The sequence below is a fragment of the Drosophila ficusphila genome, unplaced genomic scaffold (assembly GCF_018152265.1).
Source record: "Drosophila ficusphila isolate 14025-0441.05 unplaced genomic scaffold, ASM1815226v1 contig_198, whole genome shotgun sequence".
Taxonomy (NCBI): Eukaryota; Metazoa; Arthropoda; class Insecta; order Diptera; family Drosophilidae; genus Drosophila; species Drosophila ficusphila.
In genome coordinates, this window is record NW_025064092.1 from 1,313,551 (window position 1) to 1,341,443 (window position 27,893).

General features: G+C 40.0%; 1 protein-coding gene across 1 annotated transcript; it reads right to left on the reverse strand.

Annotated features, from left to right (window-relative positions):
- Window positions 1-11,934: 11,934 nt before the first annotated feature.
- Window positions 11,935-27,885, reverse strand: LOC108091100. The gene is given in 7 exon segments (XM_017190120.2): window positions 11,935-12,549; window positions 12,552-13,803; window positions 14,452-14,851; window positions 15,216-15,675; window positions 15,738-16,318; window positions 19,618-20,286; window positions 27,718-27,885. Coding segments are annotated over 6 exon segments (3,042 nt in total). The 5' UTR covers window positions 19,673-20,286; window positions 27,718-27,885; the 3' UTR covers window positions 11,935-12,255.
- Between the last annotated feature and the right edge of the window lie 8 nt (window positions 27,886-27,893).

Sequence of the window (27,893 nt, forward strand, 5' to 3'; positions counted from 1 at the left end):
TATGCTATATACGAGAAAATCAAAAAACAAACCAACAAAAGGAAAAAATAAATCTTTCAAAATCTTCTCAATGCTTCAAAAACGAACAAAAAGAAAAATGAATTTCTATTAAGGACAAAGACTGCAAATAGAGATTTAAAAAAAATACACCGAAAAACCGAAACTTTTTAAATAATTATTTGAACTCTAATTTGGCCTCGATTCAACCTACCAAGAAATAAGTTAAGGTTTAGTTAGAAGTTCAAGACACCACACAACACAACAGAACCGGACAGGACCGGACAGAACTGAATCGAATCGAATACAACCTTTAATTCAAAGAACTCCACCCGAACCCGAGAAATAGAGCATCAGCAATAGCATAATTTAAAAGTTATAAAGATAATACAGAACCAAAGAACAAAACCCACTCCTAAACAAGCGAATCAAAGCAGATGAATGATAATATATAATGAAAATTCGAACACGACTAACAGGCGCAATAATCCCCATAGTAAAAAATCTAGCATTACGTGTAATAAGATATTAAAAAAGAAACAAAAGCCGAAACTCACACACAAATTAAACTGAATGAAACAAAAAAAACCCAAAATGAAAACAAAACAAAAAATGGAAATGTTGTTAAGATTAAAAATGAAATGTTTTATAATCGTTATTCAATAAAAATAAAAAATAAATAAATTTCCATGAAATCATTAACCCAATAAACGCAAGCAATGGCGCAATTCGAGTTTATTCGAACAATTCTAGCTGTAATCTGCCACCATTCGAAAAACCCTAGCGAAGAACCAAACCCAACCGTCTTAACCCAAAAGCACCGTTAACTCCAACTTAGACTAGCTGGTAGTATTTGCCTCCTGTTTTTACCCCTATTTAATTAATTATGGGTAGAATTATTCAACGGGGGTGGCATTAGACCCAACTAGTCACTATCGTTACTCCACAGTTATCGTTATTGTAAGCTTTGGCTCTAGTTCCCTAGATCTAAGTCGGCAAAAGGGGGCTTGGCGCCTCCCCCTTTTGAACACGCAGACAGACAACCCTCACACACATACCCCAGTCATAAGCCAGTACATATATATAATATATATATACTCGTACATACAAAAATGCCACACCAGTAGCACATTCCATTGCAGCCATTTCCTAGCGTAGCTTAGCTTATCGCCCACCCCCAATCACCCCCAAGAACAAAAACATACACGTATCTCCGTGAGCACTACAATCGCGACAAATCGAGTGTAAAAAAAAAGAAAAAAAGATATATTTAAAAAGAATGTATATGCAACTTACTGAAAATCTTGGAAAGTTGAAGTCCAAACAGGTTAAACCCGGCCCGGCAGTCAAAGCGATGCAAAACCAACGAACGGTGAGTTTGAAAAGCCCCCAAGACCCCTTCCCGAAACCCCAGTAATACCCCTCTGTCTCCGTCTCGTTAACAATACCCTCCAATATATATTTACAAATTTCTCTCGCTCCCAAGAAAACGCAGTCTCAGTCGGTTTTTTCCCATGTCTCTCAATCTTTTTGTGTTCTGACTTTAACTATTCGTATTCGTTTTTTGTCTATGCCTCCATTTTGATTTTGCCTATGCCCTCGGATCTCCGTTATATATATATCTTTATATATATATATATATCTCGATTTATGTAAAAGCATTGACCATAATAACGATAACCGTACATGGAATATTTTGTAAACTTTTGCTTACGTTCTTCCCCCTGCGCCGAATGTAAAACTGTAAGAATCGCTTCAGCGCTCCGCCGCCTGCACCTGCTCCGCCGAAGCTCCTGCGCTATCCTGCTATATCGTTACCGTTACCGTTACCGTTACTGTTACCGCTATATCATATACCGCTATCGCAACCAGCAATGCCAGCAGCAGCAGCAGCAACTGCGGCAGCAATATCTGCCGCGGCAACATCAGCGTCTAGAACAACAACGAACAACTAGGAAGATCTAACAGCCCTCAAAATGCTGAGGCTGTGCGGCTCCTGCTTCTGCTCCTAAGTCCCGTTTCCCTGTGCTTCCCGATTCCGGTGCATGTGCAATCAGTTGCTGTATCCAATCGAAATCGACCAAATCGAAGTTCGATTATGAGATCGCGACAGTACCAGAATCAGATCGCGTCAAGCGCAATCTGCCAGCAAATTCAATTCCAAGCAAAGCAAATCAAAGAAATGCAAACAAAAAGCAAAAGCAAAGCAATCCCATATCAAAAGCAAAGTACAAAAAACAAAAACTCAAAAGCAAAAAACAAAAATGAACACAAGGGCGCACGCTTAGCACATTTGCATAAAAACAACTTACTTGCTACCTACTATATATCCACACAGCTCACACACCCAAACACCCAAACACACACACACACCCACAATCACACAGGAATGCATACACCAACTAAGGAGTTGAATCGAATCTTTTTTGGCTTTCTACTCACTTTGAACACGTTTTTTCTCTCGCTTTGATTTTGATTTCGTTCCTTGACTCGAGTACTCGAATGAGCATTATATCAGCAACTACTCTTTGCCTAATTACGATCGCTTAACTATACCTAATCTCTATATTACGGACACTTCGTTAAAAACACGTTTCTTGGAAAATTACACACGGCTGCACGGCAGTTTTACTGTTAGCTCAGGAAAATTGCCGAGCAGCCTTGCCCTTGTCATCTGCCATTTTTCATTTCATCCCAATAAAGAAATAAGTAAAGCAAAATTCTTACGCACACACTCACAGTCATGACACACTCAATTAAAAAAAAATAGGGTCATACATCCAAAGTACAGTCAGATCAAAATTCAAAGTTCAGTCAGTTCAGAACACAGAGTCAGACAGTCTACACAGACGATCCAGAAGAGAGAAGAACCCCACGAAAACGAGGAGAAATTGCCAGAGAATAACTCGAAATGGAATCCCCAGAAGAAGAAGGAGAACCGAAGACGAAAGATAAGAAGAAGATAACCAAGGATCAGTTGCTCGTGCTATGTGTCTCCCTCCAACCTCCGCGCCCACTGCTGTGTCAGTGTGTGTGTGTGCCGAAGCTATACTTCACCGTTAACCGGTCGTCGATCCCTCAAAGGATCGGCGAGGATCGGTTCGATTTGCTTTGGTTTTTCCACACATCTCTATCTATGTATATTCATTTTATGTCAAGTTTAACAGCGACGACGCCAAACGCCGGCACATTTTGTTTATTCCATTTGGCAATAAGTACGCTTCGGTTTTTCGTTAGCCAAACCAGCCCTGCTATCCACCCATTCATCTAAATGCATAAGTAAACCACGATGATTTCGTCTTCTTGTTTTTTGAACTTCATTTACGGTTCTGACTTTGGTTTTGATTTGAGTTTATGGTTCCTCATACTTAGTTGGTTTCTGCAACCGATTTGGTTGCCGCCAACGAGTTGCTTTCGATGTTTGCATACGAATACTAATACTAATACGAATACCAATAACAATAACAATACCTTCTCCTATACGTAACCGATACCTAGTTGAGCTTTTAGTTTTGTTTTTTGCTTTACCTTGAGTTCAATTACCGCTTTCCTCACCTGCCTCCCCACCCACGGATACTTACTCGAACGCCTCCAGCCATCCTATATACCTAACTCGTATTGCTTTGTTTATGTAAACATATGTATTTGTTGTGACACGTTATTCTCTTTTGCGTTATTACGAAGTTGTTAACACTTTAGTTGGGCCCGGAGCTATGAGCTCTGGGACCGGAGTCTAAGCCGCTATCTAGAATAGTATATTGAATATATCAAAACTTATAACTTATTTCTATTTGTTTTTTACCACCTGATTTACATACTGCGTTCTTCTTCTACGTTCTTCTTCATACCAATACCAAACCAATAAAACCAACAAAACACACCGAATTCAATTGACTTTGAAACGAATTTGCATATTTAAACACGGATCGGATCGGATCGTATCGAATCGAATCGATTTAAATATACAAACCAATTCGAACTCGAACACACCCAACGACAATGACCATTGACAAACATGAATCGAATCCACAAATATTGCCATTAAACAAACGAATGCATTCAACAAAATGCATCCAGGCCCGTCGGCTTCTGGGGCAAAATTGTCGGCTCTTTGTGCGTGATCGCTGGTGTGCTGACAATCGCACTGCCGGTACCGGTTATCGTCAGTAATTTTAATTACTTCTATCACCGCGAAACGGATCAGGAGGAGATGCAGAGCCAAAATTTCAACCACGTTACAAGTTGTTCATATTTACCTGGTGCACTAGGTACATACTACTACTACTAGCGGTTAAGAAATTCCCCAAAAAAGAAATATCCCCAATCCCTGATTCCTGCCCACTCTAAGCGACCCACTTGATTGCCCCTTTCTAATCGTTGTATCTGGCCTATCGGATATAGGTCAACATTTGAAGAAATCCTCACTCTCCGAGTCGTCGTCGGACATCATGGATTTGGATGATGGCATTGATGCAACCACGCCAGGTCTGACTGATCACACGGGCCGCCACATGGTACCGTTTCTCAGGACGCAGCAGTCATTCGAGAAGCAGCAGCTCCAGCTTCAGCTGCAGCTGCAACAGCAGCAGTCGCAGTCGCCACATGGCCAGCAGATGGCGCAGGCGCAGCAGCAGCAGCTAGGCCAGAACGGCCTACGAAGCACAAATAGTTTACAGTTAAGGCACAATAACGCGATGGCCGTCAGTATTGAGACCGACGTCTGACTACTAGGTGAGTATTGGTTTGCGTGAGTATGCCCAAGGCCCCACGTTGGGCGCCAATTCCCGTGTAAGTCTCACGTTGGGCGCCAATTACAGAATTATTAAGTAAGTCGCCAAATAACTCTCACATTTATAAGCTTCCATAATAGTGATTATCTTGTTTTATGACTAAGGTCACATGTTGGGCGCCAAGTGTTACATTCTCATGTAAAGCCCACGTTGGGCGCCAATACAGCTTTCCTTTGACATTTGAATGTTTTTATGATACTTACAATGTCGTTTCAAATATATTATAATATATACAGCTTATAAGATTATAATTTGAAATGTAGCACTGTAAAAATTGTGTATTGACAAAGTATTGGATTTTTTTGAGTCCTTATTATTATTATATAATATTAGAAATACATTTCTCAAAATAATTTATAATACCACCAATAATTCTATTTTATAGTTACACCCCTTTTAAGAAGTTCGCAGTTTTATTTCTAGGCAACATCTAAATCCTTGAATCAATGTCATTATCGTTCTTCTTTGACTTTGTCTTACAGTCAAACAAATGGAAAATGGACGAAATTTGCGCAGTGAAATGCTACGTTGGATGCCAGAAACGTCATCAAAAGCAGTCTAATTTAGAATTTTATTAATAAATACAATTAAATTATAATTATATTAATTAGTAAGCAGCGTAGTTGTAAATTAAACAGCAAATGTACACAAACACAAAACACACACACAGTGCCAGTTCACTCAGCTTGAATTAGAGTATTTGTAGACACCAAAAAGAGTCAAATATGGACTGGCTTTCTATAGGGTTTTCCTTGTTTCTACTTTCATTTTCCTTCCGGTAATCTCCACACCGAAGACACACACACACACCCTCCACTTACACACACACAAGATGACACAAACACACTCGTAAAGAAAAAGAAAACTCTACTTGATACCTATGTTCAAATTTAGCAATTAACAACTAACAATCGTTACCAACAAAACAAAACAGATAAAACCAAAAAAAAACAAACGAAACAAAAATCTAATTATCTTAGTAGACTAATCTAATTGGAGTTTCTTCCTTTCTTTAGAAGCTAGCAAAACAAAAACAAAGAACAACAACAACCAGACAAAAACAAACAAAACAAACATACAATATCTGCTAATTTTATTTTCAACTTTAAATTATGCTCTATTAATTAAATATTAGTCAGAATATTAGTAAACAAACTAAACCAAAAAAACAAAAAGAACAACAACAAAAAGCGGAAACGGAAAAGCTAAAAGCAAACTAAAGGCGTGGCAAATAAGATGAAGATGATAAAACGGCGGCCGGTCGTCGTTAAAGCAGTGCTCTGGTTAATTACCTCAAACATATGTATTATGTTAGTGTTCATAAATTGCTTCAAAAGGGAAATTAAACTCAAAACAGAATTGGAATTTTTTTTTTTGTTTTCTGAGTTGTTTTATCCCCAGATTAAACGTTTAAAGCTTTTCTGTACTCAACTGAGTGCTGTTAAAAAGAAACCGATTAGCCGTATACAATTACTCGTATGTGCAGAATTTAAGCTCCTGCCGTTAAAACAGATTGCTGTGAATTGTAAAACTTTGTCCGACTGTAGAAACGCATTGATTACCAAAGCTTTCGAATATCTCTCGATCTTACCCGAGCGCTGTTTTTTATATTTGGGTGACACAACAAACACAGCCATACACATAGACACATGAGATACACATGATAATGCTAAAAACATCAAAACTGCCGTTAAGTTTAAAGAATGAGTAATACAAAGATTATATATAAATAAATATATATTAAATATATACATACATTTACATATATAATTAAATATACATAAACTAAACTAAAACTGCTATTTTGTAAATAAGTAAGTCAGAGCTGAAGCTGAAAATATAGATATAGAAATAAATATTAAACAACAAAAAACCAAAAACCAAACAAAAAACAAAAAACAAGAAAAACCAACCAAAAACCAAATCATAGCTAACTAAAGGGAATACAAAAACGAACCCAAAACCAAAAATAAGGAAAGCTGCTAACGATACAAAAACAATAATTAAACTTAGCAAATACAGACAACCGAAAACAGCCACAACAGGAAAAATAAAAAGCAGAGAACGCCTCAAGAACAAGAACAAAAACTATAAGAACCCCAGAAACCGCGCTGATCTTTCCATTTAGGAAGCAAACAAGAAATGTAACAAAAATAGCAACCTTTTATATGAGAACTGTAGAAGAATCCTGGCTCATTCAGTACTAGCTATGATCTCTTATAGAGAACCTTGTGATGCACACGTGCATGGACCTGCTTTCGTTTAGTTTAAAACAGTTTGTTATAGTTTTAGTTTAGTTTAGTTTGTCTTCCTTTGTTAGAGAGACAGTTAGATCTGCTTTGATACTTAAGCATCTCCTTGGGAGATATGTATGTATATGCGTATATATCCAATGTTCCCCAGAACTGTTGCATATTTATGTGTCTTTCTTTTGTCTCCACACGGCCTCACAAACACTGACACAGAAGCTTTAGGATCTAAAAGCTCACACAAACATGTTCATGAGTTGTAACTTGATTCGCTGTCTTCCTGATTTTTGTGATTTGAAACAATCGAAATCTTCTCATTTGGAAAACGTTCAATCTAGCGATTTCAACTTTTGTCAAACTCCAAGAAAACGGCAATCGAAAAAAAAAAAACAAAAAACGAAACCATGTAGGAAAAACGTAAGATGTAAAACCAAAACTATCAATTTCAATTTGCATGCGCATTCGATATATCAATTCTATAAAACATAAGATGCAAATACGTATGAACTGCTTCCACTGCTTCACTGTGCAGTGCATAGTGCCGAATGTTAGCATGCAAATCGATCGATCGAAGTCATATCTAAATTTCTCTATACCTAGAATCCTACCTACAATGCTTTGCTTCTACCGCTCTTGCTAACCAAAACGCTATATAAATCGAAACAGAGGGGGAATAATCTGACGAATATAAAGAGGAGGAGCCACAAAATACTTTGGACCACAGAAGAAACATCTCACAAAACAGAAGATTAGAAAGTGGGGGATATGATAACGATAACGATGTCGATAACGACGATGATAGAAATGGGAAATTCCGAGACGAGAACTAAGCTAACGCAAGCAAATATACACACACACATATACGATATTTATATATATATATATATATATATATATATATATATATATATATATATATACATAAATATATACGAATGTGTATATAAATATGTTTTTTTGTTAGATATGCGACTGAATAAAAAGTTTTTTTGATTTGCTGCTTGTTGTAATTAAGAAGAATTTAAACCAATATTTATACCGAAGCAATCTGTAAATATGTAAAAACAAATACGAAAAAAAACGAAAAAAAGAGGAAAACCAAGCAAAAAAAAAAAACGGAGAGAAAATAACGTTAAATAAATCGAATCAATTTACAGCTTTGAAAACCGTCCACACGCACACAGCAAACGAAAGCGAAAAAGAAAGCGATAGCGAATGAGAAAGAGAGAGATAAATAGAAAGAGAAGAAGAAGAAGAGAGCGAAGCTGAAGACAGTGGGGAATGAAAATAGAGGCAGTTAAACACATAGGAGAAGGGAGGGAGGGAGAATCAACTAGAACCGAAAGACATTCTTACGTATACTTGATTTGGCCTTAAAGACAAACACCTGCTTGCACACACACACAGAACACAGGAACATATATATACTCAGATCGGCCCTATTTATATATATGTACATATAGCAGAACAAGTTGAAGTATCCCCGATATACAGCCCATGTTTTGTACGTGCCGCGCACTCATGTCAAAGTCCCGGCCATATCCATTAGCATTACATATATCATTAGCGGATTTACGGAATTACGGATTTATCGGTTTATGGACTTATCTATTCATGGACTTGCGTCCAAAATCAGTTTGGTTTTAGTTCGTTCGATTCGTTGATAAGTTCTCGGTCGGCCAATCGATTAGATACAACCAATGAGCAATAACAAAATACCACAGGATTGCATATAAAATATTCTTAATATTAACTACGATAATTACACAATAATCTCTATATAGACATAAAAATAATAATACAATTAAAAACATATCGTCTTCAAGTCATGCAAATGGAAAAAACAAAATTCAAATATTTTTTTTTTTATAAGCGTAATTTACAAACTAATATTAAACAAACAGAGAAATCGCTAAGAAAACGAAGCTTACTATTGAAAACCAAAAAAAAAATAGCAGAGAGATCGCAGCATAGGAATGATAGAAAGGTTACGCAGTGGGCAAGAAAGGAGGAGAGGAACCAACTTGGCCAGACTACAACTAAAAGTGATATAAACCAAAAACAAGAGTCACAAAACCACAAAAAACAAATCAAGAAAAAGAAAAAACGAAAAAGAACTATTAACAAAGTAAAGATAACTTGCCAAAATAATTAAGGGTATTAGAAAGCGGAGGGAGAGAACAGTGAGCATGAAGTGAAGTGAGGTGAATTAAGAGAGAACTATGCTAAATAATAACAGAAGTATTGCCTAGGATCAAGTACAGTTTGCAGTCGAGCTACTTTCCAGCCAAGTCCAGCTTGCCCTTCCAGTAGAGCCCCTAGTAGAGACCCATTGACCGCGCCCACGTCCAGGAATCACGGATTCTACCGTTGCTCGTTTCAGGATCGAAAAGGTGGACAGAGAAGTCAGAGGAGAAGTGAATAAAATGAATAAAAACAAAGACTGGAATAAAACAAAAAACAAAGATTTAAAAGTACATACATACATTGCATAAAAAGCGCGGGACTAGCAAATTTATATAGTATGCACAAAGCCAGATGTTTATCAATTCAGATCAATCGGTTCGATACATATATACATATGTACATATGTATCCCTGCTAGTCTCGGAACATTACTCAGTTCAAATCAAATCAAATCGGTCTTCATTCTCAATTTCAATTTCGATCCCATTCCGAGTCTTCATTTCGATTCAATAAAGTGCAACTACCAAAAGAATATATTTAGCTCAAGCATGCGAAATACAACAATAAAAGTCAATGCAAGTAAAATTATGATAACTATGCCTAGATAATACCACACCCACACACACAGAGAGCAACGTATTAGGCCCAGATCAAGTAGGAGGCAGGAGATATAGAACCAAAGGAGCAAGGGGAGTAGGGAGAGTAGGAAAGTAGGGACAGAAGCTAAGTAGAGAAAGTTGAGCTGGGAAAGAGAGTTAGCATTGCAAATGTGGTAGTCACTCCATGTAAATTATGCGTACAACAATAATAATAAAACAAAAAGCAACAACAGCAGAGATGGGCATATGGAAAAACTACTTATGAATTAAAGCTAAACAAATTTACATATTAAACTTATACATAAATAACACTTAAGTAAATAAAACTATAACAGAAAAACGCCGCAGCAATTATAAAATATATATATATATGTATATAAATGATTTATATATGTATATATATATATATTGTTAAGATTCTAAAATGAAATGTTTTATAAATAGTTAAACCAAAAACCAAAGAAAAAATGATTATTATATATTAAATACAAGAAAGCGAAACCAAAACAGATAACGATAAAAACACATACACAGCTAGGAAGCAAAACAAAAGCAACCCAAAACAGAACAAACACACAAGGAGAAACAACACCAAAACTACAATAAGCAACAAACAAACAGAACAAAACAAAACAAAATAAAACAAAACAAAACAAAACAAAACAAACAAACAAGGCGAGCAAGCACAAAATCTACCGTTTGACTTTCGATAAATTTAAAGCAAGGAATGAAACCTTAACTCCAAACCAAGGAAGTGAATGCCTAAAATCAATTTTTACAATCATTGTAAATTAAAACAAACCAGATTGGATCTCAAATCAAATCAGCTTACAAACGAACAAATTAAAGCGAATAATAAAATATATGAAACCAAGCCACACACACATGCTCAACACACACACAAACATATACACACACACACAAACACACAGACAGAGGCAGACACATGTTACTTTATGAACATAAAACAAATTAAATGAAAAGTATATAAAATAAATTATGCTAAAAGAAAATTAAGAAGACCACCACTTGTTATTTTTTCTGATTTCAAGTAAGTAAAAGCAGTGTATGTAAACTAAACTAACAGTTAACAGCAGTTCTGCAAGCAGTGGATCGCTGTTTACAGTTGAATGCATTCGCAAGCAGTCGATTGTACGAATAGGTAAGGTGGCACTTAACTTTTTACCCATTACTCGTAGAATGGATAGATCTTTTGAATTTGCCAAAAAGTATGTTACAGAAAGAAACAAGCACTTTCGGTATAAGTATTCTTGATCAGACGTCGGACGGTCTTTTCGTATGAACTGAGATCTTGCAGCTCGATGATCAAGAATATTGGAATTGGTTAAATTTATTAAAATGGTAAAACGTCCACAAATCGCTAACTTTAAATTTCAATGTGTGTTTGCAGAACAATATTATAAACTATAAATCTTTACTGACGAGGAAAAACTTTGACGCTATGTTTCAATACGCTGCTTGGGCGCTAGGATCTTCTTTAAAATACAATATATCACCGTTTCTTTTCCTTTTTGATGTTTCATCAAAGCGAATACTTCCTATCAGGCAGTTTGCGTTGCCCTTAGGATTCCTTAACCAAATTTGTTTGACACATATTTATCAGACCTCTTATTATACCCTTGCAGACCCTTTGGGTCTATTCTTTTGGGTTTTATAACTTAAGTCAAAAAAGAGATCCTAGGGATTGTGGTGGTTAATGTGGACGTATACAGTTTTCAAAAAACCTCCCGCTCTGTATTTATTACAAGATTTTTATCATTAATCCAAAACGGTGTTCTATTAAATTCCTAATTTCCAAGAATTTATCGGCTCGTTGTTAGACCCTGCGTATTTATCTCTTGTATCTGAACTTTCAATCCCAATATCCTTACTGTAAGACTTTCCAGGATCTCGTATTCAAAATGATGGTAAGGTTACTTAGATAGAACAAAATACGATTTTTAACTTAATACAGTGAAGGCTGTAGTTAATCACTCGTCTGGATGATTCTTGTTTTTTTTTATAAACAACGTATTAAATATATTCAATAACAATAACTGGTTGTTGGTATTTAGAATCGAATATTTCTTGCATACCACCTTCTTCCAAATATAAAAAGGCAAACGTCTGGTTGTGGTATCTTAAAGTCGAAAGCTTCGACTGTAGGTTTTATCTTATCGACTAAGTTTCTCACATTTAAATTCTTACATTCGACATCTTATCATAGGCAACGGACCGCGACTTGAAATTCCATTTCAAAGTCGATCTCTGCTCGCTCGATTCGGATATTTACAGTGTGAGGATGGGGGTAGCGCTGATGGAGGGGGCGGTGAATGGGGTTCCGGAGTGCGGAGCTGTGCCATAGCCACGATCTGGTGTGCATATCACAAAGTGTTCATCCCCGATGGCGGGACAGCCTGCTCAGCTGGTTGTATCAGGGAATCAGCTTTGGGGATCTGCCGCGTCTCCGGGCCCTCGAAACGGAAACGGAAACACCAGCCGCAGCGGAAGTGGAAGAGGATGTGGATGCGGAAGCGGAAGCGGAAGCGGAAGCAGCTACGGATGCCGATGTGGAAACAGAGGAGGTTTTCGGCCTGTAGGTGGGCAGATCGATGAACACGGGTCTGTACTCCGGTGCCTCGGGTCGCATTGAACGAGACTCGGCCTGCAGGACATTCGTGTAGTAGTTGACCTCATTCTTTTGCTCCAGCTGCTCCCCAGTCTCCTCCACACCCTCCACCCCCTCCCCCCCTCATCCGACTCCTGCTGCTGGCGTGATCGGGATCGCATCAGCCGGAAGAGATTGCGCTGCTGCACCGCCGAGCGGCGGGCGGCCTTCTGGGATCGCCGCCTCGGGGAGCTGGTGTTGAGGAAGGCGGACTCCTCGTAGCGCGGAATGTAGCGCGGCTTGCGGGACTCCCCGAGTCGCACCGAATCGCGATCGTGGGGCGTCACATTGAAGCCGAAGAAGCGCGGCGCCTGCACGGAGATGAGCGGCAGGAGCGTCTCGCGGGCGTACCGCTCCGCCCGCTGGAGGAGTTCGCCCAGCCGGAAAGGCAAGAGCTGGACGGTCTGCGGCTCATCCGGATCCGGTGACCGACCCGTCCCCACCTGCGTCATCGCCTTGGGCGGAGTACGCGACGCACCAGAGCCACTGAGCGTTGACGAGGCCAATCCGGCCACCACCTCCGCCTCGGTGAGATCAAGATCCTTGCCCTGCTTGACACGTGGCGTGGTGGCCTTGAGGACCGGCTCCACGATCTCCGGACTGTCGGTGGTGGCGTAGTCCTGCAGGTTCCTTCCCCGGTTGACGGCCAGCCGGCGATCCTTGAGCACCGGCTCGAAGATCTCGCCGGCCACCGAGTCCGAGAGACTGCGACTGGACTCCGCCGCCTCGGCGGTCTCGTTGTCCAGCGAGTTGCCCACCAGGATCGGCTGCCAGGGCAGCTCGTCGCCCTGGTCCAGCGGATAGGTCTGGTTGCGGGCCAACTTGAAGCTGGTGCCCAGGTTGAAGATGTCCTTGCGCTGCTTGGCGCTCTCCACCCCGTCCACCGATGACTCCTGCACGCTGGAGTCGGGCACCTCGGTGGGGTTCAGGGTGGGATTGGGATTCAAATTGGAATTCGAATTGGGAACGGGAACGGAAATGGAAACGGAAACGGAAACGGGACTGCCGGACGGGGGTTGGGTGGTATATGCTCCGTAGTCCTCCTGGTTGTCCAGCTCGCAGTTGCCCGCCTGGAGGCGCAGGCGCACCGGACTGCCGCTGCTCAGCTTCGTGGAGGGACGACAGAGGGAGTGGCTCCGGCCGAAGCTGTCCGTGAGCACCACCTTGTCGATGTCCCAGTGGGGCAGCCCCTTGCTTAGCCACCCGCTGTACGACTTGTAGTGCAGGCTCAGCGTGGTGGGGAATCCCAGGGCGGGGTGCGGCACGATGATCTTCGACACGATGTCCCCGGCGAAGAACTCCGCATCGTCCTTCCTGGAAAGAGGAACAAAGAGGAAAAGGATCGCTAGTCAGGAAATGCCGTTGGATATACTTGATATACTCCATCTCAATAGTAAGAAACAAATAAGTACCTTTTTGAATAACACAAATAAATGTACATGGGTTGTGTTTTAAAGTATAATATAATATTACAGGATAATTTAAAGTTTGGAAGAGTTTCAGATTCTACTATTAAATTTAATTAAACTTAGACACGTTAATTTGAAAACACGTTGAATCGAATAGCACAAACAAAACATTAAACACACAAATTAGTTGTAAATAAAATTTAAACCGAAATACATTCCGAACGGAACAGATTTTATTTTAAAGGTCGGCCGATATTTAAGATCTACACTCTAATATATTTTTGTTGAAAGCGCAAATCTAAAATCAATTTGAATTGTGGTATTTTGAAAGCAATAATAAAATGTTTTCGATATTTTGAAATGAAATACAAGACAATTTTAAGAACCAAAATGTAATCATTCCGTTAAAAGGGAACATTAGTCGATCTAGTTGTACATTATATTGGATTGTATAAAACAACATAATCACATCTGAAACTCTTGTTGTAGGATAGTTCTTTGACCACTCCCACTCCCACTCTGAATTCGATTTCGATTTCGATTTCGTACTCACTCGGATATCTCGAAGGTCTCGTTGAGACCGCCGTCCCCCTCGAGAATCGCCTCCAGACGACCGATGGTGCGCAGTGGCAGGTCGTTGAAGGAGTTGAAGATCTGCAGCTGGAACTGGTGGGCGCAGAAGGGCTCCTCCTCGCGGGTGAGCAAGTACAGCTGTCCTCTTCCGGTCGATCGATCGGCGTAGTAGCCCATGTTGCCGCACCTGGGAACGCCTTCAGCCAGGTCCTCGTCGTCCTGGGCGCACGGGAAGCACCGTCCTTTGAGGAAGTCGTCGTAGTTGCCGCAGGGGAAGGCGGGGAACAAGCATCGTGGTGCCACCGAGTCAATGAAGAACTTGTAGGCCCGTCTGTGATTGCACAGCGAACGACCCTCCTCATCCTCCGCAGCCTGGGCAGCTGTAGGGGGAGCATCAGTCAATTTAATACAAATCTTTGTTAAGGTGTAACAACATCAGTTAGAGATAAGTGCACTCCTCAAATAAAAGTGTACAAGCCTACTTGAATAATTTAAATAAGGTTAAAAGGGGTCGTATTTGAATTCTAATTAGGACGACCTACAAACGAAAAACGGACAAACTAATAAATATCCTTAAATCAATTTATAGAAATTATTAAGCAGCCTAGAACAAACACTAAAAATGTTCGGATTCTTTCTTCTCTGCAACTGTATAATTCTCAACCCATTCTAGCTGCTGAGTAAAGTGCCGGCTAAACCTTTTACTACAAATAAACAAGATTGGAATACGCAAGCAGAACTTACACCATATGAAATCAGTGACAGCGCCGACGAAAAGATTCGAGCAGCCCGTTTGCACGCGTCCGCCGTTCGGATAGTAGTCCACGTGGCCCATGGGCTGCCAGGAGCCCAGACCCCCCAGGATCAGGTTCTCGCCGTTCGAGTGGATCACGTCCACGAACTCAGCATCGCTGCTGTCCAGCCGCACCTTCGGGTGCTGGGCCTCGAAGAGCGGACCCGCCGGATCCAGGCCAGTAATCCGCGAAAGACCTGGCAGCTCAGCGCCAGCGAACCCGGACACATGGGCTCCCAGTGAGAAGCCAATGACGTGGGTGCGCATGAGGTCGAGACCCTTGTACTGCTGCAGGTTCCTCAGCAACATGGCCAGCTGCTTGCCCACCAAACGGGTGTTGGCCGCCGCTCTCACGTAGTTGGGAAAGGTGGCTCCGTTCTCCCAGTCCACACAGATCACGATGCAGTCCTCCTGAAAGAGATGTGCCGATAAAGGAGGATAGTATGCAAGTGCGGCCTGTAACCACTACTCACCACCGCCATGAGAGCTGTCTTCATCTCGTAGATCCACACGTGCGGGCAGGCCGATCCAAAACCATGGACGATAACCCGCACGGACAGCTCGTCGAAACCCTCGAGGTCATCGATCGAGGGCGAGGATTTCCTTTGCCCGCCCCCTGGACGCTCAGTGCTGAAGGTGGAGTTCGTGGTGGGCGAGGACGACGATGACCTGCCACTGTTCTCTGGCGAACTGGTGGTGAATGGCAGGTCCGTCTCCCTTTTCCCGCGAAAAGCGTTCGTCATGTTCAGAAAGGAGAGCTCCATGAGCGGACGATCGGAGCGTTGGCGCGTGGAGTAGAAGTAGAACTTGGTGTTGATCTCCTCCGGGGGCGAGGGCAGCATCTCCAGGTAGGCAAAAGGGCCGGAGTCCTCGAAGCATCCCAGTTCCCCATAGCAGACCCGCTTCACCGCCCTGCGGGATCGGTGTCCCTGGTGCAATCGCTCCCGCTGACGCGTCTCGAACTCCACCAGTGAGTCCTGGACCGCCTGCGATAGTTTCGCGAATTCGGAAGCCGAGGGCGCCGCGGTCTTAGTTGCCACTTCCTGGGCGGGAGCTATAAATATCCAGAAATACAGAATAGGCGAGTGTGACTGGGTGGTATGCTCGTATAAAAATCAAATACAGTCGACTCTCGTTAATTCGAAACTGGAGGGACTCTTGAAATATTTCGAATTATCGAGTGTTTGAAATATCAAATGGTTCGAAATTTGCGAGAGAAAATAAATAAACCTTCGAATTATTAAGTGTTGGTTAATGTTTATTTATTAATATAAAAATGATAAGAATTAAGAGGTACATTCGTGTACGTACATGTATTCGTAATGTGAATTAATTAATCTTTCGAAAGAACTTTGTTAAACTGGTTTGCTTTAAAGCACAATTCTCCTGCTAAAACTGCTCAATAACTTTTTTAAAGAGAAAAAGTGCCTGAAATACTTTTTCATCACTTTCGTTTTGTAGACAAAAGTTTTGTAAGGTATCAAATGAGGATCTTGCTTCCTTAACTTACACCTCTGCCAAAGGTTCGTTATACTTTCTAGGGCTCATAGCTAACACTAACTTCTAATATGCATACCAACGAAAGAGTAACAGTAACTGAATAACTACACAAACCAATTCGTAAGAAGTGTGTGCGTCAAAAACTACATAATCAAAACAAAAACAAAGGCAAGTTTGAACTTGTCGCAAAATTTCCGACTTTTTTTTCTGCAACTTTGAATTGTCGAGTGTTAGACGCTGATGAGTTCGAATTAACACGTGGTTTTGTTAAATATCAATGATTTTTTCGTTTGAATTACCAAGTGTATGAAAATGTACTGATTTAGTTCGAAATATAAAGAGATTTCGTAGGGACCTCGAGATAACTTTGAATTATAGAGAGGTTCGAATTATCGCAGGTTTGAATTAATGAGAGTCGACTGTAAGTTCAGTAAACACGGTTCTCTGCATGGCAAGCACGTTCTCCGCCAGATTCATTGGATTTAATTCGATTTCGGAGATTCCGAGTTGGTGAATACGCCTCTCAGATATTTCTTTTTAAAAATCAATCAACCGCGTAAACCTCACAGCAAAGCAGAAACAATTTAATTCTAGATATGCATGTGCGACTCTTTGGTATCGTTAATTAGCTTATAAATTTAAAAGTGTCAGCTATCACATAAACCACATGCATAATTGGCATCAGTATCTAAGATTTTGGTAGTCATATGCTTGTAAATAAATTGAACGCAATTACGATCTAAATTGTGTATCTTTATGAAGGAAATAAAATATTGTGGTTGCAAAAATCTCTTTAAACAGAACTTTCCTTAATAGTATACCATTAATTTTTTATTTAATTATTTATTTGTTTATCAGCAAACCTTAAAACCAATCGTTAACCGTTTATTTCTTTACAAAACGCGTTCCCAAAGCCAACAAACCATTTAAAAAAAATATGACAGTGTTTAATATTTTCCGCATTTTGATATTGAAAACAGTATTATCCCTTATTTTTTCAATTTGAAAGCTAATCACATTTCCCAGTTTTCTAACCGGTCAAGCCTATTTCTATTTCCCTGGTAATCAAAACGAATAATTTGATATAATGTGTTCGGTGTAACACCCCTTGCCCAAGCAGATCGGCAGTGACAACTATTTGAAATTTCTTTCCAATGACAACGCGTGAATTATTTTAATTTTAATTTTAATTTTCCGTTTTACGTTTTCCTCGTGCACTTCGCAACTCAAACAATTCGAAACGCACGGCATGCGGATGACATAACTCCGCCATCCGCGTGTATGATAAATCGCCGAAGCGTGATTGTGTTTTTAAAATTTCTTTATACCTAAAAGCCGACTTGTAACCAAAACTAAAAGCAATTGCCAAGCCCGCAGCCTAAAATTGTCAACACGCGTCATCCGTTTGACGAGCTTCTAGTGTCCAGGAAAGCAGCGAGTTGGGAAATAGTGTGATATATCTATGGAAAAAGATATTCCGAAAACTATACTTTAAAGTGCTTGCAGGCCATAAAGATACCAAAGAAATTTTTATGTGCGCTGAGACGCACTATAATTGGATTCTTTAGTTTTGATAAAAAAAAAAAGTACAATTAAATACGAGCTTACATTTTCAAGTTTTAATATCTGCTGACTAAATCTATGATGTTACTTAAATAATGCAAGGATTATTATTATTATTGTATTCTCAGTGATTGATCTTTGAGACATGTAAATGCATTATAATTAATACACATAAATATTAAAAAGCAACCGAGATCCTCAGCTTAACTCATGGTTCATCTCAAGGGTAAACTAATCTTGGCCGCTCTTAGCTTTATTGGTTTTACCTTCACAAAACAGACAATCAGACACTTGTATTCATGTAATTGTACACAGAAAAAAGACGGTTGTTACTTAACACAAAAGACAATAAATATATAAAATATACTAAAAGCACATCAATTTTATTGTTCAATGATAGCAGTTGATAATGGTATTAATAATTTTGCAATTTTATTTTTTGACTGCGTTTCATAATCAGTGCTTAAATAAATTAAGCATTGGAATCCAACCAATTTAAGTCATTATTAACTATACCATAGTGCGGCAAGTTCTTTCCTTATCGAATAAGAAAAGGTGTTGAAAAAACTTTAAAAATATATATTAATATATTGGTATTTCAACTTGAAACTTGAAAACACAACACAATCAGAAATTTAGCTGACAATCGATTGACTTCACGAATTGCTTAACTCCACAACATATCAATACAATTTTATGCTTAGCCATCAGCAAGAATGAGTTTTAAATAACAAGTTAACCAACTATTGACTACCTTTAAAAGTATTTTTATTGAAACGCCTTTAAGCGAAAGGTAATAAAAATCGGGACAAGAAATAAATTGCAAAATTACAATTAATTTGATGACTTTTATAATGTTTCCGTAATCAAAAGAAACTTTAGCTTTCAGGAAACCTTTCTCAGACTTGCATTTTATCTCCCAAGTAGAAGCTATGATAAGGTCAAAATGATAAGGCCAAATCCAAAGTATTGACCTACATTGAACATTATTTTTCGCTGTGCAAACACCGCACTTATGTTTGTATGCTCCGAGAAAAGGCTGCTCTCTGGACCATTGTGCAATCACCGCGGCGAAGTGGTGCGCTGATCGTCTTCTCAATTGACACAATCACCGCACCACCCACTTACCCGACTACATAAAGGCATACGGATATATAGCATATATGTGTGTGGAGGAGGCACTCGTTAAAAGCAAATACAAGTCGAGCACTCAGTGAATTAGTTAATGCCTCGCGCCGCCGGCTGGCAATTAGTTAATGGAGGAGCCCACGGGGCGGATACTCTACTCACCATTTTCCGTGTGGCATATCAGCACCAGCAGAAGTACGCAGCCGGCGCCCAACATGCTGATTTCAATTGAGGTTCTGGCCTCTCCACAACGATCTTCATCGATCGAAGCGGCAATCTGGTAAATGGAACTGCAGTTGCCAAGTTAGATGTGGATGCTGGCTGCCTCTTGGTGTTGGTGTTATGCGTCTCTTTCGCTTTGGTAATAGAAAAATACACAATAAACAAATTCACTTTCACTTATTTGTGAACCTGCCGGGCGACAGCAGCAAAAAGCGAAGCCAAAGCGAAGACGTCGTGGATATGGATGTGGATGTGGATATAAATGTGGTTGTGATTGTGGTTGTGGTGGTGGTGGTGGAGTCGTGACTATAGCGTTGACTACAAGTTCGAGTCTCTGACTCACTGACTGACTTAGCCAAAAGGCAGACAGACAGCACCGCAAAAACTCCGCTGGGAACTTCGGATCGCGCTTCTCTGATCCACTGTCCAGGTTTCAGGTTGCACTGCGACGACTCTTTGCAACTGCAACTGCCACTGCCACTGGGACTGCCACTGGAACTGCGACTTTGGCTTTCTCCGAGAAGGGAGAGCGGCTGCGACTCCAGCTCCAATTTGCGACAAGCGGCATTGACTGATTGATGGCCCGATTGATGGCTGGCGTTCGGTCGTCTGCAATCAGAGGAGGCAAGCCCACATGAGTCAAAATGTTTCGCTGCACACGGCAATAAACTGAATCACAAAAGACCTTATCATACATGAAAATATTTTCGCCCGTTACGACTATATACATTTTAAATACAAAATTCGGAACACATCATACTGATATAGAAATGTACATAATATAAACATGACTGATGCATTGAGACACAAATTTAGACTGTGAAAGCCAACCAAATCAATTGAATTAAGAAGCCATTAAGATAACTTACTAACTATCATAACTAACTACTACATATAAGAATAATATTTTCTGTTCATCTAAGGCGAATGTTTTTAAATACCTAACTATTAAAATCTATTAAAATGTTATGAAATAAAACGTTTTTCCTGCTACCTAATTTAAATAAAATTAATCAACCGTAAGTGCTGAGACCTTTAATAAAAAAAACCTTAGAGCACCTCACCTTTTTTTATTTACTATTATTTTTAGATGAAAATGTACATAAACGTCATATGTTTAATTTTATTTATTTTAGTTGGAATTTTACCTTTTCAAAATATAAAGTATATAAGGTAAAATAAAACTCCCAACATTTTGCAATATTTTTTCTGAGAAATAGGGAACTGTGGGTAAAAGAGACCACTGAACTCCCAATTGGGGCTTCGATTTTTCGCTCCGTGTAGCCGTTGGCCATTGTATAATAGGCCGGTTGCAGTGCCTCCCGAACAGGATGTTGCGCATGTGCGACTGCCCGATGGTCTGGTGGCTCGTGCCTCGTGCCTCGAGCCTCGTGCCCCATGAGTCTTGCAACTGCGTCGCCAGTTTATTGACCTTACACTTGACTGCCGAGCATTCTGGCCGCCAAATCCCGCCCGACGGCTTTTGGCCGCCTCGCACATTTGGGTCAACAGGCAGACAAAGCGAAGAGCCGTCGGCGTTTGTTGACTTTTGGCCAATTCACTCGGCGGCCCCAAATTGCACGGGGAGCGGTGGGGAGCGGTGGGGAGCGGTGACTCAGGCGAAGATGTGATAAACGAAAGTGAAAACCTCTTGGCCACAAAAACACAAACTGGAACTGAAACTGAAACCCAAACTCAAACTGAAGCTGTGACAGAAACTGAAACTGAAACTGAAGCGGAATCCGAAACCGCACTTCAAATGTTTCCCCTATCGATTAACAAACGCGGTCTTCAATCAACAACATTTCACTTTCGTTGGGCGGGCGACGTGATCGATCAATTAGCATCCAAATACCAGGGATTGTGCAACTTCGTACCTCTGCAAATTGACCGCCCACGAAATACGAGTATTTTGTCATCGGTTTAGCAGACAATGAGTGCACTATTGAAATTGCATCGAAAAAGAGAGAGAAAGAACGGTTTACAAGCAACAAATAATATTATACAAATTAAAAAACCATTACAATTTCATTAAAGTTAACTAGATTAAATTGTCTAAGCCTTTCGAATGTTTTGAAATAATTAAAGCAACATTTTTTTTGTGACTCACGCATTTAGTCTAAGCCAAAGATTTAATAATCACGTTTCTAAAGGCAATGAAAAAAACATCAAATGTATGTTGATTTAAGTTATAAAATCAATCAAATGCAAACCTCATGTTAAGTTTTCATAATCAAATGATTTTATTAAAACAAATACATATTTATAAATACTTGGAAGTCCATAAAAATTAGGAGAAACCACAAATATGCTAAAGCACTAACTCCAATTCCAAGAAATCGGTTTCAAAATTAATGTATTAGAAGCTCTGACTATGACTATGACTATGACTAGAACACATACTTTCGATTAGATGTTGGCATTTATTTCCTTGGCATTTTGTTGCACAATGCGTTCATTCAATGAATGTGCAACCAATTTCTTGTTATTCAATGGAAGTAACTGCATCCCAAGTAAACATTGTAATTTGTTGCTATTGATTTTCCTCAATTTAATACGCAAATCGTATTGAAAGGCTTTCAGCTCTGCATGTTTTTTTGATCAAGCTAAAACCACACTCAATTATATCATAATTTCTTAAACTGTGAAAGTAATTATTTCGAAGTGACTCTATTAAGCGACAGTTTTTCTTTGAGTTTGTCGCATCCTGCTAATAATGATTTCCTCAACGTTCCGTGACTAAACCGATCACCTTCATCAGCTATGTATACCCCACCGATCCGAACGGATGTCAACACACCATTATATTCAACCGGCGGCCCTTTCTTTATATCGCATCGTGTGAACATCCGATGGTTGATGGTTGATGGTTGATGGTTGATGGGTGCGATGAAAAGCCAAATTAAAAGGCGAGTACCGTTAAAGAACGAAGACAGTTGACAGGTGAAGATGTCGAGAAAGCGAAGACAGACATCTAAACATCTTCATTTCGATCCCAGCTCGAAATGCGCCATCAAAATGGAAAGTAACGCACAGAATAGTGCTTCTTAGGCGACTTTCGCATGGCTTCCATCAGATGCTGATTTTTATGTTTTTGTTTTTGTTTTTATTTTTGTTTTTATTTTTATTTTCGTTTTGGTATAGGTGTATATAGTTGACTTGTCGGTGGCGCTGCGGCCAGCGCTTCCACTTTCAAATAGATTAACCCAATTTGGCGGCTCTGACGCTTTCCGCAGCTCATTTTCGCGTTTGCCGGCTAATTTGGCTCATTACGAAGAACGAGTGCCAGTAATCTCTGCACATGGAGAAAAGATGCAAGTACTTTGGAGTGGAAGCACTGAATGTACCATTCAAAATGAGATTTCATTTTAGATTCTCCTTTAAAGCCAAGGAACACAGACTCAAATTCAGATTAACTGATGATATTGGGGGATTATAAGTATTAATTATATGTTAAATGATGTATACAGCAATTGGTTTTTCTGCGTGTAGGTACCATTTGAATGGGAAAAAGTGAGACGAACTGAGAACTGGCTGGGAAAGTCTGCGAGGCGATTGAGAAAACCGAACCGTGCCAAAGAAAAGTGCAGTTCGTAGCTGGCAGCACGGCGTTTTTCTACCTTCTGTCCGTCCGCTTGTCCGTTTTGTCCGTCCGTTTGTCCGTCCGTCGGAATGGGAATGTCTCATTAAGCTCTGGACGTGAGCCAAGCGAATGGCGGACAATGGAAATGGAAATGGCCACTAGGCATTGCCAAATGGCAGACAGTAACAGTAACAGCAACAGCAACAGAAACAAAACCGACGCATTGTCTTCGCCTTTTGTCTTTGTGCAATCGAAATCCGCATGAAGCGACTTGATTGATTTGTCAAGCCATAGACTTTCAGACAGACAGACAGACGGTTTGGGCCCATGTCAAACGAAACAAGAAACCTCGGTGCGATGGCTAAAACTTTTATTATTATTGCTACTGCTATACACTCCATCCAAAGGCGGTAAATTGCGCCGACAAATCGAACAGATGATGAAGAAATCCAAAATGATTTATAGGTTCCCAGCCTGAGTTCGCAAAGGAGGTTAATCGAACGAGTACAGACTAGAGAGCAATTTGAATTTCGGGTGCGCTTTCGATTAGGCGCAGTAATTGCGGCGATTAATCCAAGTTAGATCGCTTAAATTTAATGGTGCTTCTCGATCTTAAGATGTTATTAGACATGTTCGCAAATGGCACTAATCAAATTTTGGCCAATAAAATCGGTTTTGAACAGGGTATTCCTGTTTCGTCGGTCTCATTTCGAATTTCGGGCAAAATGCCACTTGCCAAACGAAAGACTTAGGCAACGAACTTGCCACCGATGGCCGATGTCTGATTGCACATTAAACAGAAGCAAGGAAAACCCAAAATACGTACAAAGTTTCCTTAGCCAATTTTCGCACGGCAGCTTGAAATAGTTTCCTGTTTGTTACGACGCACCCAGCAACTTAAAAAAAAAAGGGAGGAAGCCGATCCGATTCGAGTTAACAGCCAAAGCTGGGGCAAGAAAATATAACGAAAACCAGCTAAGCATAAAGTTTCCGCTCGCGTCTTTGGGGCTTTTCAACCCAATGCTGAAAGTTACAGAGTAACAAAAAAATATAATCACACTGAACACAATTGAGCATAATGTAAACAAAAAGGAAAACATTTGAGAAATGTATTTTTGTAAGTTACATTTTTGAAAATTATAGTTCCATGTCACGTCACATGTAATAAAGAAAAAATATTTAAAGTCTTAAACGATGCACAGATTTTCGCCAGATCAGCATGACATAATGTGGGTAGTGTCAAACTATTTCTGCCAGTGCAACTTTTCAGCACAGCTGCAGGCAATTAGTGGCGGCTATTTATGATCGTTTTCGAGGTGCCTTTGCGGCTCCCGAAACACAGAACTTTTCGTGGGCCACGCAATCCTCATTGGCGATGCAGAACATACTCGCATAAACAATATTCCATAAATCAACTGGATGCAACGGTGGAGTGCCAGCCAGCCAGCCAGCCAGCCAGCACAATAACACGCATGCAATGGACTAGGAACGTGACACAGTTTTCGGGAACGCCACTCCACTCCACTCCATCCACTCCGCTTTCCGAATCGGAATCGGAATCAGAGCCCGAGTCCAAATACCAACTCTTTTGTCATTCACTTCCCGGCGACAGCATCAAGTTGCCGGTTATGGTTCATGGAACGGGTTGACCCAATCAGGCACTCTTTCATTTCTCGTCTTACGAAACCTTCTGGCCCAGTTACCCAATGACAAAGAGATGATTAAATAGAGAGCAGGCAGAACCACAAGAATATCTCGACCGTTAAAGAAATACTCGTTCAGACAGATACATTTGTGCAAGGCAAAATAAGTGCTGGAAGGATGTGTTGTGCTTCGGTAACAAGAGAGTGTGCTTGGATTAGGTAACAAATTCTTAGACTTCAAATAAGCAGCATATAGCATATATGAATTGGTTTAGTAAACATGAGACTCCCAGCAGTATCAGTTTGTTTTAAAAGCAAGACCGAATCTCCACAGAATCTAAGCTGGAAAATCTAGAGCTCTGACCTATCTTTGGCTTTCCGCTCTCTTGGCCAACGTAACGACGAGCACAATTAACACGACAGATTAAAAATAATTGTTCTTTTAATGACAGGCCGCCTCGCCTCGCTTTGTCAAGAACAAAAGAAATTTAATTTGCTTGCGCCGCTTTTTATGGTCTCTTTTCCAAGCAATTATAATTTCTTTACCGGGAACTTTGGGTAATAGACAAAAAAACAAATGTGAAATAAAATAGTGAGCGGCATCGAAAGCGCATTGAATGCAAACATGCTCGTAATTCAACAAATTGCTCTTGAATAATTTGAGGTATTTTCCAGCATTTAGCAGACATAATGCCCATTTGCATCTGATAATGTGCGTGGTAAACGACCTTGTTCCTCGGGCAAGTCGGCCCAAACTGATGGTAACCAGCCAGCCAGCCAGCAAAGCCAATCAACAACCAACAATCAAGCAGAGTTTATTGTTCGCTGGCTCTTCGATCGGTTTGTTTAAGTCCAAATGCAATTCAATATAGACACACGGAAAAAAACAAGCTCTTCATTGAGCACCTCTGAAGTCAAGATTATATTTCAAAAGCTTATCAAAAGAGTTGTGGATTTATTCAAACAAAATACGGGTAATACAAATCACAGAAAACAAACGTGCACAAAACGCTAATTGTATATAATCAAAATAAAAACACTCAAATATCAAGCCAGCATTATTGTGCATAGTTTTCTTTCGGTGCAATGTGCCACTGAATTAACCAAAAACAAATTTGTAAGCCAAATTAATATATTTCGTTGTTGTTGGCGCCTGACATTGGTGGAATTTTATGCACTTTAATTGTGGAGCGCACACAACAAATCTTAGTCATAAATTTGAAGTTGGCAGTTTTGTTTGGATTTCAACTTTAAACTGTATGATTTGACTTTTGTTTGTTGTGCGTTGTTTGTTTTTTCTTGTTTTTTTTTAGTTGTTGCTGCCGACGACAATTCGTGTCAATGTCAGCATGATTTTTAGTTTTTTCTGATCTGCTGGGGGGCAGGTGTTGATGTTGATGCCTCTACAAACAAGTTTAATCGAAACATGCATAATACTGAATACTGAATGCCCAGCCAGCAGAAAAAACCAAACAAACTGGATGCAAGAAGTGCAGGCGAGGCGACGCACTCCGCTCGAACAGAAAACAGAAAATGGTGGAAAACCGCTCCCGGGCACTTTAATGCACTTCATTTTATGCACATAACTCAGTCAGTTGGACACATTTGAGCCGCAAGAAATATGCATTTCTGAAATAGTTTCGCAAAACTGCGACTGACACAAAAACAGTAGCCGAAATCACAAAGTAAAGCACTTAAAAAGAAAAAAACAAAACCAAGTAAAACAATGCGAATGTGGGGAAAAACGAAGCCACCAGCGGCAACAACAATAACAATAATAATGATAAAAGCACAAAAAATAACAACAAATTATGTGGGTTCGGCTGCTGCGAGGCTTCGGCCTCAACTTCTTCTTCATTTCGCTCATTTCGAACCCGGCTCACGGTTTTCACCTGAAGCGCGTGAAAGTTGCGCTTCACCACGGCAGCAGCAGCAGCAGCAGCAGCAGCGGCGTTACACTGCAAACAATTTCTCTTTATTTTCCGTGGCCTTTGCAATGACCCCCCTTAAGGTTCACGTCGTTCTGACATTTAGTATTGACGGATTTACGAGTTGGCCACTGCAACAAAGGCAACGTTAAGAGCAGAGGGACACCAAAAAAAAATATGTTTTTACTATCTATTTAGTGAGTTCTTTAACACCCTATCAAAAAACTTATAATTAAGTATCGCAAAGACTCTAGTCAGCTGTGCATTTTTAAACCATTCCCTATTTTTATCAACTTTATATCAACTTAAATATTTAATATAATAGATGTAAATAGATATAAGCAGTAACATCGATCATGAATCGGTATACATTTCATGAGTCGATTAGGTGATTTTCAATCAAAAGGATTTGTTCAGAAATTTAATGTTATGTATCATTGACAATTTTACAAAACCCTTACAAAACATTTGCATTCAAATCATAAAAACTGTATTTTGTTTTGCGAAACTAATTGTCGATCTTTCGAAATAATCAAACAATTAATCATTAATTAATTTGTAAATATCCACACCACCAGATTTAGAAGCATTTGCAAACAATATTTTGTATTGAACAAGTGTCCACGCATAAAGTAGAAAAATATTTGTTCTGCGTGCACTACAAACCGTCTTTAGAAAAAATCAGATAAAAAACATCAAATATAAAAAAAAGCCTCCAAAGGGCAATTAATGCAGCTCGAAAAACCACAACAAACAAAACAGAAATCCACTTGCACACCAAACAAAAACAGATCACAACAAATACGCACTTTTTTCGTATCTTGTATCTGGCTTTTCACGCTGGCCAGACAGTAAAAAAAAAAAAACAACGTTGCGCAAAACAAACCGAGAAATGTTGTTGCCGTGTATCTGTATCTTTCGGCTTTGTATCTTTGGCTCCGTGCAACGCAGACGACGGCGCTGCACTCACGTAACGGAACTGCCGATGTGCGGGCGAAACTCAGCGAAATGTTAGCGCGGACCGATCCTCGATTTGCGAACCTCTAGCCTTTGGGGCTGAAG